The sequence below is a fragment of the Ochotona curzoniae genome, unplaced genomic scaffold, assembly GCF_017591425.1.
Source record: "Ochotona curzoniae isolate NIBS_2020 unplaced genomic scaffold, NIBS_Ocur_1.0 scaffold_3890, whole genome shotgun sequence".
In the NCBI taxonomy this organism is placed as follows: domain Eukaryota; kingdom Metazoa; phylum Chordata; class Mammalia; order Lagomorpha; family Ochotonidae; genus Ochotona; species Ochotona curzoniae.
The window spans coordinates 16597324-16614608 of NW_024467115.1; the positions used below are offsets into that span (position 1 = coordinate 16597324).

General features: G+C 45.1%; 1 protein-coding gene across 1 annotated transcript in view; it reads right to left on the reverse strand.

Annotated features, from left to right (window-relative positions):
- AHI1 (Abelson helper integration site 1) overlaps nucleotides 1-13495 on the reverse strand; it is a 190262-nt gene extending 176767 nt beyond the window's left edge. Inside the window, exons 1-3 of the mRNA XM_040965629.1 lie at nucleotides 13392-13495; nucleotides 7113-7179; nucleotides 5492-5616 (exon numbers count right to left, since the gene is read on the reverse strand). Coding sequence (XP_040821563.1) covers nucleotides 5492-5616; nucleotides 7113-7122 — 135 coding nt within the window. The 5' untranslated portion in view covers nucleotides 7123-7179; nucleotides 13392-13495. The remainder of the gene's footprint in view (nucleotides 1-5491; nucleotides 5617-7112; nucleotides 7180-13391) is intronic.
- Nucleotides 13496-17285: the final 3790 nt, after the last annotated feature.

Sequence of the window (17285 nt, forward strand, 5' to 3'; positions counted from 1 at the left end):
AACCAGAGGGCATGTTTGGGTCAGGCCAAGGCATCTGTCCATACGAGAGACTTAGGGTGGGCTGAGCAGCATTGTATACTGCCCATTAGCACACATGAAAACAGACTGGGAGGTATGTTTGGCTGGGTTAGGCTCCAGTATCTGCTCACAAGTGTAGGGGCAAGGTATGAGCAAGTCAGCCTGGACTGCAGCACCCTCCAGAACATGAAAGAACCAGATCTGAGAGCAGATTCTGTAGGCTTGCCTCTGTGGGGTGGCAGGACTCACTGGTTTGCATAAGAGCTAGAGGTGGTAACAGGCCAAGATAGGCCAGACCATGGAACTGACCAACACTTGCAGGAGCTGGGACTGGAAGGAGGCTAGGCTGGGCCAGGCTCCAGTACCCACTAGCACACGTGAAGTCCAGGACTGAGAGCAGCTTTCATAGGGGAAGTTAGGGAACCACATTGCTAGATTGCAGCTCAGGCTGGTAAATGTGAGAATAGGGGCTTGAAGCAGGCCAGGCCAGGCAGAGCTGCAGCACCCAACAATATATGTGTGAATCAGGTCTAGGGGCAGGACAGGCTGGATCAGTCCATGGTACACACTGACACAAATGAGAACCAAGACAGGGTGCAGGCCAAGCTGGATTTGGGCCATAACACCTGCCAATTCACTTGAGGGCTAGGGCTGTAGGTGACCAGGCTGGGCCAGGCTGCTGTGTCCACTGGAAAGAGCTGGACCGAGGACAAGTGGGCTGATGTAAGCTGCAGTACCTGCTGGTGAATGCTAGGAGTGGGCACCGGCCATGCCAGACATGCCAGCACACTCAAGACCCAGGTTCTGGGAGCAGGCCTGGAAGGGGAACTTCAGGGACTTTCCTGATAGGCAGTTGGTTCTACTGATGAGTGTCAAGAGTGGGACAGGAGGAAGGCTGGTCTGGGCAGGACTATAGCACCTGTCAGTTGGCATATGGGCTCAGTCTGGGAGTGGGCCAGGTTGGATTAGGCTGCCACACCCATTTGCATGCACAAGAACTAGAATGGGTACAGGCTGGCCAATTTAGGGCACAGCCCTGGCTGGCTAGTGCTGCCACTGGGTGCGAGTCACGTTAGGCTTTACCACAGTATCACTTGGCAAGTGAAAGAAGCAGGCCTGGTAGGGAACTGTGGCACTCCCCTGCTAGACTGTACCTATGCTGGTGAGCAGGAGAACCACGGCTGGTAGCAGGCCAGGTTGGACCAGGTAACAACCCCTACCAGCATACATGCGGGCCAGGTCTGGGGGCAGGTAAGGTTTAGCTAAACCGCAGCACCCATGGAAAAGGATGTGGGACAGGCCAGCCTAGGTTGCAGCACATGCTGATACATGCAAAAACTGAGGCTGGGGGATAGCTTGGTGTGTTATTGCGAGTCATTCTGACAAGGCTGTGGCATCAACTGGTGTGTATGAAGACCAGACCTATGGTGAGCTGCACTGGGATAGCCACATCACCTGTGGGATGGCATGAGAAAGGGGCTGGGGGTGGAACTGTTCAGGCAGCGCATCCACGGGCAGTGTATTGGCTGGTGTGACTGATGGACCAAACCTGACCCTCCACTGGCTGGTGTGCAAGAGAGTCAAATCGGAGTCATCTCAGATGAAGTTCCTTGGGTAACTCCCCAGCTAGATCCCTGGATTCAGAATACAGGCACAGGGAAAACCACATTATGTGTGGTCTGACTTTGGAGTGCCTAAATCAGGACTGGGCCTGCTGGTTGCTGATCCCTGTGTAGTGGACAGTATGCCCAGATGCACATGGGGGATACGGCAGCCAGCTCACCTAGGTCAGCAGAGGATGCCAAGCATCTATTTGGAGGATGAAAATCAGAACATGTTGGACTACTCTCCTATACAAGCTTTGCAGCAAGTGTCTGGGGCTGCGGATACACTAAGGCTGACTTAAGTCAGCCAACAGACCTTGGAAACATTTTTTTCAGCCCTGGGGCAATGATGTTGATGACATCTCAAAACTATCAGAAACACTCAAGTAACATCCTCAGAACATTCTTCCTTACTTTAGAGTCCCTGAGGTATTACTGAATGTCCACCCTGACCCCCGCGCACTGATACATTCGGACAACAAGGAGCAGTCACTTCCCTTCCGCCTCTGTTTACTCTGAGGAAAAAAAATTTAAAAAGGAGAGAGAGAGAGAGAACTGAAACATTTATCCTATCCACCTTTTTCCATACTTTTATCCTTCTGACCTAATCAGAGACTCACAAGGAAATACATCCCTCTCAACTATGTAAACAATATAAAAAAGAAAAAAGAAAAAAAAGGAAGAAAGAAAGAAAAAAAAAAAAGAAGCCAACCACTGGAAACTTTCACAGTTCTGTTAAATCTAAAAATCTAAAAAGATCTGGTATATACAAATTATAGTATTCTGTCATATCTATTAGTAAGATTCATAAGCTTCTTTCAATATAAATATGAACTCTAGGAAATTCATTGTTTAAATCTTACAGGATTTTTATAGCTTCTATGGCTGTGACATATATGTTTGTCATACTTTTTCTCTAAAATTTTCTAACTTGTGAGTTTTCCAGCGGTAACAGCTGATTTTTATACACTTATTCAAGTTCAGTTCACATAGGTTTTCTATTTTTTCTATAGCAGTCAGACTATGTCAAAAATGATCATTTAATTTCCTAAGAGTCATATACTTTCCCATATTACACATCAACCTACCAGGCAGAAAGTGCAGCACACATATAAGGAACACCACTGTGAAACCAGAGACACCTGGATTCACTATTTTTTTTAAAAGATTTATTTATTTATTGGAAAGTCAGATATACAGAGAGGAGGAGAGACTGAGAGGAAGATCCTCCGTCCAATGATTCACTCTCCAAGTGAGCGCAATGGCCGATGCTATGCCGATCCGAAGCCAGAATCCAGGAACCTCTTTCGGGTCTCCCACACGAGTGCAGGGTCCCAAAGCTTTAGGCCGTCCTCGACCACCTTCCCGGGCCACAAGCAGGGAGCTGGATGGTAAGCGGGGCCATCGGGATTAGAGCTGGTGCCCACATGGGATCCCAGGGCGTTCAAGGTGAGGATTTTAGCCGCAAGGCCACGCTGTCGGGCCCTGGATTCACTATTATTAAGCACACAATCCTGCGGAAGGATTTCTCAACACAGTGCTTGATTTCTCCTGTCTGCAGTGATTTCACAGAATTCTAATGAGAAGCAGGTGATTTAATGCATGTGAAACACCTAGCATAGAACCTGGAATGCCGGATATGTGGACAAGTAGCATTTTAAAAATTCTGTTTGTGACATGCTTATTTACTAAAATTGTAAGGACAATTAAGACAAAAAGAGATCTTCCAGAAAAGGGAAAATTGGAAGCATTTGTCCCATCTTCCTTCCCCCAAAGCTTGTCCCTCCCATCCTTCTTATCCCCAAAGCTTGACCCTCCCATCCTAGTCATGAGCATGCATCTATGTCAACTATGTAGCCAACAGCAAAAATAAGCATTTAGAAAGAGATATCTTCCTTTGGTCCAGCATATTGGTTCAACTGTCTAATCCTTCACCCCCAAGTGCCCACATCCCATATGGGCGATAATTTTTGTCTTGGCTGCTCCACTTCCCACTGATCCCTGTCTATGGCCTGGGAAAGTGGTGGTGCACAGTCTAATGCCTTGGGACTCTGAGCCCACATGGAAGACCCAGATAAGGCTCCTGGCTTTGGATTAGATTAGCTCCGCTCCAGCTGTAGTAGCCATGCACAGGGCGAACCAGCAGATGAAAGACCTCTCTGTCTTTCCTTCCTTCTGTAAATCTGTCTTTTTGATAAAAGTAATTTTTTTAATAAAAAGAAAAGTGTATCTTTAACAAATGGTTAATCTCAAGTTTTCTATATTCTGTCTTTTGTTCTTTAAGCATTATTTCAGAAATGAAATAGTTCTTAAACTTCTTAGCATTCTTCTCTATATTTCCACAGCTTTTAAACTTCATAACCCCCTTTTAAAAAAAAGTTATTGATTTTTGTTGGAAAGTCAGATATACAGAGAGGAGGAGAGAGAAACACCTTCTGTCCACTGATTTACTCCCCAAGTGATCAGTTGGAGCTGAGCTGATCTAAAGCCAGGAGCCAGGAGTTTCCTCTGGGTCTCCTACATGGCTCCAGGGTTCCAGGGATTTGGGGCGTCCTCGACTGCTTTCCCAGGACACAAGCAGGGAGCTGGATAGGATCCCGGCACGGTCAAGGTGAGGACTTTAGCTACTAGGCTATCACGCCGGGACCTATCCGTCCCTTCCCCCTGCCCTTTTTAAGCTTTATTTACTTGAAAGAGTTGTAGAGAGAGGAATTTGCCTATCTGTATTTTGTTTATTACAAAGCACAGTTGTCTTTACAGTGAAAGAAAATATGAGGTTTTTCTTTGGGCAAGTGAGTCCATGAAAACACTCAGCAGAAAATTACTGCCAGGGTTCTTCTGGTATTGCACAGCATAACCACCCCAACTGAGGGTACAACATATGCCAGCATGTAAACCTCCTTCTGCCTTATGCCACCCTCCCTTCTGCACTGTATACTGGTACCACAGAAGAAACACATTCCACCTTAGGTCACTAAATTCTATCAACAGTTCTAAATGGGTGTGCAGCTAGTATGTTGCTATACCTTCACCTATGGGGCTACATTCTGGCCAATGTTGAGACTTCTTTTTGCTTCACTGAAGAATATAAAGCATAACTCTGGTGATTCCCAGATACAATATTAAAATGAATAGGTCTCATGTTTTAACACATGAAAAGAATGGGAAAAAAACAAAACAAAAGACATATATCTGAAACTGCTGAAGAAATGCTATGTACCATTTATGGGGCCACACGAGGACTTACTTTTTTATATGAGGGCATGAAATTATGGTAAAAGGAGTAAAAAGTGCAACTGAAATAGTGAAGTAGGAATGAAGGGTGCAAAGCTCATTAACACGGACAGTGTCGCCAACGCCATGGCAAGCAGGCTGCGGTTAGCTGCAGAAGTGTTTACTACGGCTTTCAGTTCTTTATTTTTAATTCCATTAGTGTGCTGCCAAAAATTCTATCATTTAAAAGTGTACTGCAAGAACAAAAGGATATTTACTGCCTGAAAGCAATTGGTTTATCTTGGTTGGGTGGGATGACAGAACAAGTCTATATAAAGGCAAACCACTGCATATCTGAAGTAAGATATTAATTCCTAAGTTCTTCACAATTCTAAGTTAAGAATATTGATATTCTCAAAAAAAGAGATTATAATCTGGCTGGCCTTGGGTCTCTCCGTGACCCCTGGTCACTCTAAATAGTGTGTCTACGCTGTTCCAGTAGGATAGCATTCAAGGCTTAACTCAATACTCCAAAACTGATTCTGATTGTAATGTCAACTTTACCACAAGTTTCTGACCCATGAAACAGAACTGATGCTTGAAACTTACAAGGTTCCTTAGATTACTGGTAAAGGACCAAATGATTAATTACTCACTGAAATGTTTTCTTTAGATTTGGCAAGTTTTTTCTTCAGTCTTTTTCTTTCACGGATTAGATCACTGTGGGTCTTCAGCAGTTCTTCAAAGCGAACTTTGGTTTTTACTTTGGCTTCACTCTCAACTACAAAACAATAAATACTCGTCAATCTTCTAAATGGCCTCATTCCAACACAAATCTGAATTACTCTTCCTTAATGTCAAGGAATACAGTCTTATGATACCTGTGTTAAATCCTATAGTTGTATAGTTACAGCACATCAGCAGGCCAGACCCTCTTTTTAAAATACCTCTTCTTTTGGCCTTGGTTATACCATACTCACCTGTAGTCTTAATACAGTCTTAATACTTTTTGGCCACTCCTTCCAAAAAAAAAAAAAGTTCTTTTGCTAAGTTAACATTCTACTTCTTCTGTATGGTGATGTGGTGACGTCAGCTATGAGGCCTTAGACAACTTACCTTAACTGAACTCCATCTTTTTTTTTTTTAACCACAAAATCACACTAATCCTCTCATTTTACATGAAAATTACCACCAGTGGCCTTGTCTGCAGTCAACATCAACAAATGATAAAAGTTATTTCTTGCTTTAAAACTTAAATCAGAGTATATCATCTCCCTGCTTACAATTTTTGGGTTCCCATTGTACTTAGGATGGAGAAAACAAGCCCATAGCATGGCCCACAGGGCTCTGTCCACCTCTGCAGTTTCCAGTCAAGCCCAACATCCCCTTAGTCACCTGTGCTCTGGCCACACTGCTCTTCTTGTGGCTTCTCTTCCTGTGTGAAGGGGCTTCTATCTGATGCACATCTCCTCTACACCCTTATCTGTCTAGGTTCAGTGACCCGTTTCAGTGTTGCCTCTAAGGTGGAAAAATTCTTGAAAATCTCATCTAAATGTTCCTGTTTTCTGCGTATCAAGCTGTTCTCTTCCTTCACAGCACTTAACCCAACTAAAAAAATACCATGTAACTATTTCATAGCTACATAAACAGGCAAATTCTCTGTCTTCCCCACTATGCTATGTGGTTCATGTCCACACTCTCAACTACTGTCACTAGGTCTGGCATAAAATAAATAGCAAATATGTTTTAAAAGAACGAATAGTATCATCTTACTTGACATCTGTTTTTATAGTGATAAATATTTTTAAACAGAAAATATATCAAATGAATAAATACCCCAGAAGTGGTGCTGGCCTGTGGGCCAGTTACTTGTTTCTGTAAAGTTTTATGGAAATTAAACACATCTATTCGCTTCAGTCTTTATAGCTGCTTTGAGATCAGAGCTGTCTGTGAAGCCCAAGCCTAAATATTCAGCAGCTGACCCATTACACTTTGCCAATTCCTACCTTAGCATGAAGCATACAGTCTGGATGAGGAAGAATTCAGTTAACTGTATGCCATAATTATTATTTGCCTTTTCCAGCTGTGTCCCAAATGACCACTCACTGAATATACCTTAATCCCCAATGTTAAACAGAAAAACTGAACAGCAAATTATTAAATATCTCTACCACTTGGTCAATGATATCTACTTTATTCATTAATTTGTTAAAGAACATCTTAGGATAAAGCAAACAAAAATAAAGTATGAATTATAGAAATTTAATGAAATCTTACCAGCAGGCATATCTCAGCTGTATGGCAATCATCAGGAACCAATGTAAACGCTGACTCAATCAGTATCCTATCAAAACAAAGGATTCATTTGTAATACAGAACTTTCAAAAAACATAAACAAAATACCCTGAAACCAAGATCATACCACTGAATGAGTCCACTACTTCATCAGATTTATACCAATACAGTTATGCTCTCTCATTCAATCTTCTGCAAAATGACCCGCATGTATCTGAATCAGGATGGTCCTGAAATCAAATGACCCAAACTCATTCCTATTTGAATAGTTTTAAACTCAAATTTTTAAAAAGCAGTAAGCAGCCAACTTTGTGTGTTAATAAATTCTTAGAAATGTTGTAATTGGCTAACAAACATTTTAATTCGCTTCTGAGAAACCGAAGTCTCTCTCTACCGCTCATTTCCTAGAACACACCAATTACACTAGCAAAGTGCACCTGCAGGCAGCATCCCTGCAGGTAAGGGATGTAAGTAGCTGTGCAGCTGCCTGGGAAAATCCACCGCAGCAGGAAAGGCTAGCACAAGTATTTGCACCACCGCGGGTTACTCACAACCAGGGATATGTTCAGTATGCACATTCCTGAATGGCAAATTTTATTTAAAGATGAGAATATGTATCTAAAATGAACAAACTTATTTCCATGTTAGAATACAATGTGTATTTTTTAAAAGATTTTATTTATATTTATTGGAAAGGCAGATAGACAGAGGAGGAAAGCCAGAGAGGAAGATCTTCTGTCTGGTGGTTCACTCCCCAAGTGGCTGCAATGGCTCGAACTGAGTCAATCTGAAGCCAGGAATCCAGAGCCTTCTCCAGGTCATCCACATGGGTGAAGAGTCCCAACGCTTTGGGCTGTGCTTGAATGCTTTCCCAGGCAACAAACAGGGAGACGAATGGGAAGTGGGGCTATCAGGATTAGAACAGCGCCCAAATGGGACCCTGGAGTGTTCAAGGTGAGGACTTTAGCCGCCAGGCTATCATGCCGGGCTCTACAATGTGTATTTTAAAAAATTGTTTATTTATTTAATTTGAATGGCAGATTAACAGAGAGAAGGAGAAAGAGAGTGAGAGAGGAAGAAAGAGAGAGAGAGAGAGAGAGAGACACCGACCACCAATCCAATAGTTCCCTCCAAAAATGGCCTCAATGGCCACATCTGAGTGGATCTGAAGCCAGGAACCACAAGCTTCCTCCAGGTCTCATACAGATACAGAGGCCTAAGGTCTTGGGCCATCCTCCATTGCTTCCCCAGGTCATAAGCAGGGAGTTTGTTGCAAGTGGAATAGCCCAGACACAAAGCAGTTCCTATGTGGGATGCCAGAACTGCAAGACAGAGGATTAGTCTGTTGAATCATCACACTCGCCCTTAATGTATACTTTTTAAGAATAAAACCAGGGCCTGGAGGCGTGGCCTAGCAGCTAATGTTCTCGCCTTGAACGCGCCAGGATCCCATGTGGACGCCAGCTCTAATCCCGGCATCTCCACTTCCCATCCAGCTCCCTGCTTGTGGCCTGGGAAAGCAGTTAGGATGGCCCAATGCTTTGGGACCCTGCACTTGCGTGCGATACTCGGAAGAGGTTCCTGGTTCCCGGCTTTGGATCGGCGCAGTACTGGCCGTTGCGCTCACTTGGGAAGTGAATTATCGGACAGAGGATCTTCCTCTCAGTCTCTCCTCCTCTCTGTATATCTGACTTTGTAATAAAAATAAATAAATCTTAAAAAAAAAAAAAAAGAATAAAACTGGGGGGTCAGGTCTGTGGCATAGCACGTTAAGCCACTGCCTTCAATGCAATGCCAGCAGTTGATACAGGTGCTGGTTTGAGTCCTGGCTGCCCCACTTCCGATCCAGCTCCCTCTTAATGCTTCTGGGAAAGTAGCAGAAGACGGCCCAAGTTCTTGTGCTCCCACACCACACAGGAGACTTAGAGGAAGCTCCTGGTGTCTGGTTTCAGCCAGGCCCAGCCCTGAATGGTACAACTATTTGAGGTTTATCTCTCCCTCACTTTCTCTGATTCTACCTTCCAAATAAATATTTATTTATTTATTTATCTTTAAAAAAGGACTAAAGATTATATAAAAGTATTCTGAGCTGTCCCAGGCATTATAAGCTAATGCTGCAGTTCCCTGGGGACCCACATTCTTGGTCCTCTGACAACAAAGTCTTGAGAAGAAATGCTAAAATTAAAAAGATGATTATAAAATAATACCTAATATGTGAGTTACCTTATGCAACAACTAGTTGAAGAACAATAAACATCATTAAAGTCACATGGTAAAGATTTCTCCTGAAGGTTACTGACAGCAGTCTGAATTTATTGGACCTGTTTTTGGTCAGCTACTTCCTAATCTACACCAAAAGACAAAGTTAATGGCAGAATCATTACCTCAGAGTAGAAAAAAAAATATGTGTGTATATATACATGTATAAATGTATAGTGAGTGAAAATTCCATCTCTGTATTATACTATGGTCCTGCAATATTCAAGACAGCTGAATTATGAGTCATCAAGAAAAGGCTTGGATGCATTGGGTACTACCTGTTTTGAGCACAAAATTGATATGGAATTAAAAAATTAGATTATAAAGTGCAGGAGACAAAATGAGGATGATTTCTGTTTCTGGAACTAGAATAAGAGCAGCAGCACTATTGGCTGTAATCTAATGCAGTACAGAGGAGTAGTTTAGAAACCAAGTCCTACAATTAATCTCCATGGTTACTGTGGGTCTTTGGGCACACAGTCTCGTCACCTGCAAATCCAGCCTGTCTATTCACAGGGTCGCTAGATGATTTCAAGCAGTATCTTAGAAGAAGCACTGGTAAATATCAGCTACAATTATAACAGGAACTTCCCAGGGGGACTGAGAGCTTAGTTTGGGGAAGGTAGGATAAGCTGTGTGTCTGGGAGGCACTGAGCAGCTATAAGCATCAACTCCACCATCAGGTGCCTGGTTCAAATCCCAGCTTCACCAAAAGATTACTCTCCAAAGACATCTATTTCCTCCCCTTTTAAAAGAGAATAACAATATCATCCACTCAGTTTTATAAAGGTTAAATAACAATAAGCAAGGAATGTATTTGGCATAAAGCTTACAGAACGACAAACACTTCACACACCCAAAAAGAGGTATTTCACTGTGTGTGTGTGTGTGTGTGTGTGTGTGAGAGAGAGAGAGAGAGAGATATTACATATATAATGATGTTTGGTAGGCAAGAAAATACATTATTCCAATACAAGACTCAGGCTGATTGTTCAGAAATAACTTATACTCTTATCATGGTTGGATAAAAATTAAACAGCCCAAGACAGAATTCTAGAATAGGAAAAAGGGAGAAAAATTGGGAGAGAAGCACCGCGGAAGGAAAAAGAATTTTCAGAGAGTGAGGTCTAAAATGCCTGGTGTCAACAGCGACCGCACATTCTGAGTACCCACTGGATTTATAACCAGGAAGCCCCATGTGCCAAAGCTGTTTACAGAGGGGCAGGCAGAAGGGGCCACAGGCTCAGGAATGAAAGGCCACGCAGGAATGAGAGGCCGCACCTGCTGAAAAGGAATGTGGTCAGTTCTTTCTAGAATTTTGCTTCCTTTGGTCTTCCCACTCCAATGGCAACAACATGAGGCAGGAACTGTAAGGAACAAAAAAGACTGGAAGGATACAGATGCTTGCTAAAGACTGCTTTCAGGCCTCCTACAACGCTCCCCTTTTTAGGAAAATATATGATCCTCAGGCTGGCACTGTGGCATAGAAGGTTAAGTCACTGCCTGTAGGGCTTGCTTCCCACACTGTCACTGGCTCAAATCCAAGCTGCTCCACTTCTGATCCAGCTCTGTGCTAATGTGCCTGGGAAATCAATGGAGGATAGCCCAATTCTTTAGGTCTCTGCATTCACATGGGAGACACAGAACAATCTCCAGGCTCCTGGCTTTGAAATGGCCCAACTCCAACTGTTGTGACCAGTTGGTGAGTGAAGCAACAGATGGAATATTCTTTCTCTGCAAATCTGTGTTTCAACTAAAAATAAATAAATCTTTAAAAAGATATATGATCCTTGGGCCCGGCACATTAGCCTAGCAGTTTAAGTCCTTGTCTTACACATGCTGGGATCCCATATGAGCACTGGTTCGTATTCTGGTGGCCTCACTTTCCATTCAGCTCCCTGTTTGTGGCCTGGGAAAAGCAACTGAGGACAGCCCAAAGCCTTGGGACCCTGCACCCGTGTGGAGGACCTGGAGGAAACTTCTGGCTCCTGGTTTCGAAATTGGCTCAGCCCCAGCCCTTGTGGTTGCTTCGGGAGTGAATTAGCAGATGGAAGATCTTCCTCTTTGTCTCTTCTCCTCTCTGCCTTTCCAACAAAAATAATAAATCTTATATATATATATATACACACACACACATATATATACACACACATATACATATATATGCATATATAGAGAGAGATTGCAACCAGGATAATTTTTTAAAACATAAATGTGATAGTGCCATTTTAGTTTTGAAAATGTTTCCTAAGCTCCCAAATGACCAGTAGAAAACACATCAAGTCCTTCTCACAGGGATACAAGCTTACTATTAATGCCTTGACCCCCTCAGGCTATAGCTCCACACACATTCTGGGCTCTGGCCATGGGAAACCACGTGCACGCCCTCCCATGTGCCTCTAAATCCTAACACGCATATTCTTCTCTCCTGAGAAGTATCCTCCTGCTTTTGACAGTGACCCTACATGCCAATGGTACTCTTCCAGGAGAGCACCTTCACCTCAAAGGGCAGGGGTCTGCACCCCCTGGGTGCTGGGATCTTCATGCTTTCCTATACCTCAACCCTGTGTTTTCACTCTGACAGAAGGTTCTAGAATCCATCACTGCCCCTCAGCCCTCCACTACTGGCTCTTGGAGGACCAGGTCTGGATTATCTTCACCTACATATAAAAGACAGCAATACTGGCTCTAGGAAGCAAAAAAAAAAAAAGTTGAGCTCTTGTCCTCTTGCCCTGCTACTTGTCTGAGGCCTTGGGCAAGCTAACTCCATTGAGCCGTGGTTTTCCTCCTGCGTGAGAAACTAAAATGGCACCCACTTTATTGTAAGGAGAAAATACCAGAAAACAACAGAGTGCCAGTTTGCCTAAATTAATTGAAAATATGTAAAAAATAAAATGAGTAAATTATATTTACCACCATTTCCTATTTTGATCTACCACTGAAATAATAAACACTATTATTTAATTACAAAGATATTACCAAAATAATCATCTCTAAGTGTTAATGAGCACTACACACAACACACACGTTAAAGAATGAATGACTAATATTTGACTACTTAAGGTCTTCAAAAGTGAAGAGCTGACTGAAAAAGCCATACCCAAGTTTCACACTACATCCTGATTTTGAAATGTCTCCCCCACAAACCTTTTGCAGCAGCTTCTAAATGACACTGCGCAGCAAAAATTTAAACCAGGTTCCCTTTCCTCCTTGTCCCTGACCACCTGGTCATCAGGCAATATGGGCTAAAGATCAAGGATAGAAAAAGCAGAAATGCTGTTAAATTCCTTCCCTCCACCACATTTACACCAGGGAGAAAGGAAACAAAAATGCTTTTTACCTATTCAATTAATAAAGCAATAATAACGTACATGGTTTAAAACATCCCTGGCATCTGAATTGCTTACAAACACTCTTGTAAAAATGTCCCGGAATCCTCCCCCAGCAAGCGCTTTTCTTCCCAAAAGCCCGGGCTGCAGCAGCAGGGATCTTCAACGCAACAGGTGAAGGAACTGTTGGCATCTCTCTCCAAAGCAGGAAAAGTCCTATCCGCACGAGATGCCTTCCCAGCTAACGCGGACACACAGAACAACCACATCGGTGGGGTCTCCCCCGATTGCTGTTAAGCTTATCCAAAGGACCCTAACACAACTGGACTCCCACGATCCTAAGGCCCTCTCACCTTTCCTGCGTGTAATTAAGAGGGTACGTCCCAGACTCAACGTTCAGCCCCTGGCTGACACTCTAAAAGGAAATAAACACACTTAGCACGCGTGTGATTTTCAGCCATCTGAACAGGAGGAACCGGGGCTGCGAAGCCGGAGCAGCACGAAAAGTCCAGAAGCAGTCCAAGGAGTGCACCCTCCCCTGGCCGCGCTTGGCCTGCGGAGGCGCCAAGGGGGTCCACTGTGCTCCAGGCTCCCAGCAGCCCCCCAATGCTGCGTCCCCTCCAGGGGACCCGGACCCGGGTTCTCACTCGCAGCACACCCACACGGCACTCACCCCGCCGAGCCGACACCCGAGGCGCTGCGAAGCGGGATCCGGTCGCCGAGCAGGCAGGGCCGGGAGTGGGGCGGAGGTGCCACCCCGAGGGCCGCCAGCCACCTCGGCTCCCGGAGTGGGCCGGGTGCCGCAGTGCGGGCAGCGCGCCGCCGCCTGACGTCAGCGCCTGCCTACGCCGCCGTTCCCATGGCGACCGCTGCAGCCCCGCTTCGGGCCGGGACCGAAGCCCTGCCTGGGCGCCTCGGGTCGGCGGCCACGCCCCCGGCCACGCCCCCGGCCCCTCTCGGCCTCTGCCGGGAGCTGCTGCAATGCGGCTCCCGGCGAGGGGGCGCGCGCCCCTCAGCCTGCCGGCGGACACGCGCCCGGGAGCCACGCCCCCGCGACGGGGCGGAGTTCAAGGGTCGCTCGTCCACGCGAAGCCGGAAAGCGCGGGTGTCACCACAGAACCCGAGCCCGTCCCTGCCCTCCCTCCCGAGGGAAGCTCTTGGCGCCCTGGGACAGTAGCAAAGCTCGGGAACAAAGAAATGGGCCAAACCGGACGGTCTGGGAGGCCGCCAAAGATGGGAGACGTGAATGAATGAAGCGAGGAAGCCGAGTGGGCGATTTGTCAGCCGCCACGCGTTCGCGCCCACAGTGCGAACCACACGGAAAACGCTTGGAGAATGAGGAATTGTACTCCACAGCCCTCGGGAAAAGCGTCTGCACGCGCTGCTAGCGCTAGGCTGTCTCACTGTGCCTTGAAAGCAGAAGAAAACTTCAAAACGCCATCTTTTCCAAACCTAATGATGCCCCCTCCCACTTTCCTCGTTTGTGCCACAGACGCCATCTTTAGGGGGGTGAGTCACCAGGAGATAGAAAAAGTCCCCGGCGCCTTCCTCGTCCTCCCGGACTGAGAGGCGGTTTTCCTCAGTGACAGCCGCGCGCTGGAACCTGTTGCTTCGTTTGTGTAGCAAGCGAGTTTTGTGCATTTCTCTCCAGGCCGGCCTCTCCATTCTCGCTGGCATCACCACATCTTACAAAATTACATGCCAGTTTTGCTTCTCCAAACCCTAGGAGGAAAGGAGACGCTTTACCAAGCTGGACATTTTTTCACTCTGAAGGTGGTACTGGATATGGCTGGCACAAATTCTTGTCCCCCATACAGAGAATTTCAGATGCAAGACAGAGCCGCGCTAAGCAGGCTAGCAACATTGAATGAGGCGGTACAGCTGAGATGGGTAACTCAGCCAAGTCACATCAGAGTTAGTGTGGAGTCGGGGTCCCTTTCTGTTTTCCCCCTCCCCTCCCCCCTTTTTTTGGTAGGGGGACATATTGCTGTGCAAATGGTTTTCTCGAGGTGAAATTAATGAATTTCCTCCCAAGGTTTTATTGCCAGATTTTCCTCCTTTCTGCGTGAACTTTTTATTTGCCCCTTTCGCACAGGCTAATGTCCTGTGTGACACACCTACTCCCCTTCTAGGTTCCGTCTCGTTTTAGTCTCTTGCACCTGCCGCTTTCCACCACGTGGTATAGTGAGATGCCTACAGAGCATCTGAAATGCAGCCCATTCTCTACCAATCCCGGTGAACGGCCCAGCCTTCTCAATTGCAACTCTCATGCCAGCCCTCCACCCTTCCCACTAGGATTTGACATGCCTGCTAACTGATTGTGTAACTACCAACTGCTACCAGAGTGACTCACTACCAGTGTAAATTTGCTAATGACATTGCTTTGCTACAAATTCCTCAAAGGCCGTCAGTAAAGATCTAATGACTTTCCCCGAGATGTCAGACACTGTACTTCCCTTACTGGTTTCACTTCTCCTTACCTGCTAGTTCCTATTCTGTGCAGCACCGGATCATTCATCCCGTGCCATTTCAATGCGATATTCAGTTCTGTGCAATGCAAGACAACCTATACCCGTTCATGCCCAAGTGCTGGCACAGAGCAGCCTCTCTCCCTGAAAGCCCCTCCTTGCATCCTTCTATTCCTGCATGGATGAATCCAAATGTTGCCCAGCTTTTGGGTCTGGAGAAGGCTGATCAGCTCCTCCGGATACTACTACTTTTCTGTTTTAGACCTTAAGCATTCATTCTAGAAATTTTATTGTTTGATTTGTATTTTACTTCTCCAGTTGCAGAATCTGCCACACTATCTATCAGATAGTTGCTATTTCATGAACATTCATTCAGTAAATTATAGATGATATATATTGAGCTCCTTCCAGGAATTCTGTATTGTAAATGCCTATGTACTTCACATCTGACCTCAAAACTGACATTTAAATGCCCGTTCTAAAGGTACTTATAGCTCTGCTTATTCTTAGGACATATTTCTAAGTTTGTCCAATTGGCTGACATAACTTATTATCATCTCTTGCCGCAACCTTTATGAGAGTTTGCACAGATGTAGTCTGAAGTCTGGGATTATTTCAAAGCAATTTATATTTAAATAAATGTCTGCGTTTTCAAGGTTGGAAGAGTTTCTGGGTAAAGTATAGTGTTCTCTCTCACTTTTTTTTTTTAAGACTTATTTACTTTTTATTGGATAGGCAGATTTCCAGAGAGAAGAAACAGACAGAAAGATCTTCCATATGCTAGTTTACTCCCCAAAAGGCCACAATGCCCAGAGCTGAGCTGATCTGAAGCCAGGAGCCAGGGGCTTCTTCCAGGTCTCCCACATGGGTGCAGGGTCCCAAGGCTTTGGGCCATCCTTGACTGCTTTGCCAGGCCATAAGCAGTGAGCTGGATGGGAAGTGGAGCAGCCAGAATATGAACTGGTGTCCATATAGGATCCCAATGCATGCAAGGCAAGGACTTTAACCACTAGGCTATTGCTCTGGCCCTTAATACAGTGTTCTCTATGAGAAAATTTGGCATAATCCTAAAACTGAAATCAGTTCAACACTGCTAATTAAACAGCGAAGAGTTAGATTAGGAGCATTGCACAGAAAGATAACACAAGAAACAAAGTTATGGAGAGACTGAGACAGTGTTATGAAACCATTGAGATCATGGAAGTGTTTTAAGTATAGATTGATATGGTTGAGCTTAATGTCAGAGAGAAAACTTGGCCTGCAGTGTAGAGAAGGAATGGGAAGAAGGCAAATCTAGATCAGAGAGTACCAGTTAAGATGCTGTTGCTACAGGTCATGTGAGAGACAGTGGTGGTAGGGCCAAAACTGGGAACAATCAGAATGGAGAGCAATGGATCAACTCATGAGATTTTTAGGAGGTAGAAATGTGAAGAACTTAGTTGTTGATTGGGTGAAGGAGTGACAAGGAGGCATCAGAAATGGTGTCCAGTTTATTCTCCTCTCCGTTTGCCAAGTATAGAGGCAGGGAGCAGAAAAGAAGTGAGGATGTAGAAATATTAAAGCTGGGTCCTGTGTGGTGGCTCAGTGGCTAAATCTTTACCTCGCATGCACCAGAATCCCATGGGCACTGGTTCAAGTCCTGGCTGCTCCACTTCCCATGCAGCTCCCTGCTTGTGGCCTGGGGAAGCAGTAGAGGACGGCCCAAAGCCTTGGGACTTTGCATCCCCTTGGGAGACCTGGAAAAAGTCCAGGTTCCTAACTTCAGCTCAGCTCAGCTCTGGCTGATGTGGCCTTTTGGGGAGTGAACCAATGGAGGGCAGCTCTTTCTCTCTGTCTCTCCTTCTCTCTATACATTTGCCTTTCCCAAAATAAATGTATAAATAAATTCCTCAGTATTTATGTATTTTGTGCTGTTTTTCATGTAGTCTCTTCTCATTGTGCCTCACAACTGTTGCGTGCACGTGGCAGTCTCGTGCCTTCCAACTGGTGATTGTGTATTTTTTCTGCTTCCATTCCTTTTAGGACTGCCTGCTAGATTCTGCTTCTCTCCTTGAATTTGGGATAGTGAAGGGTCTTCCGGGTAAGTTGTGGGCTCATTT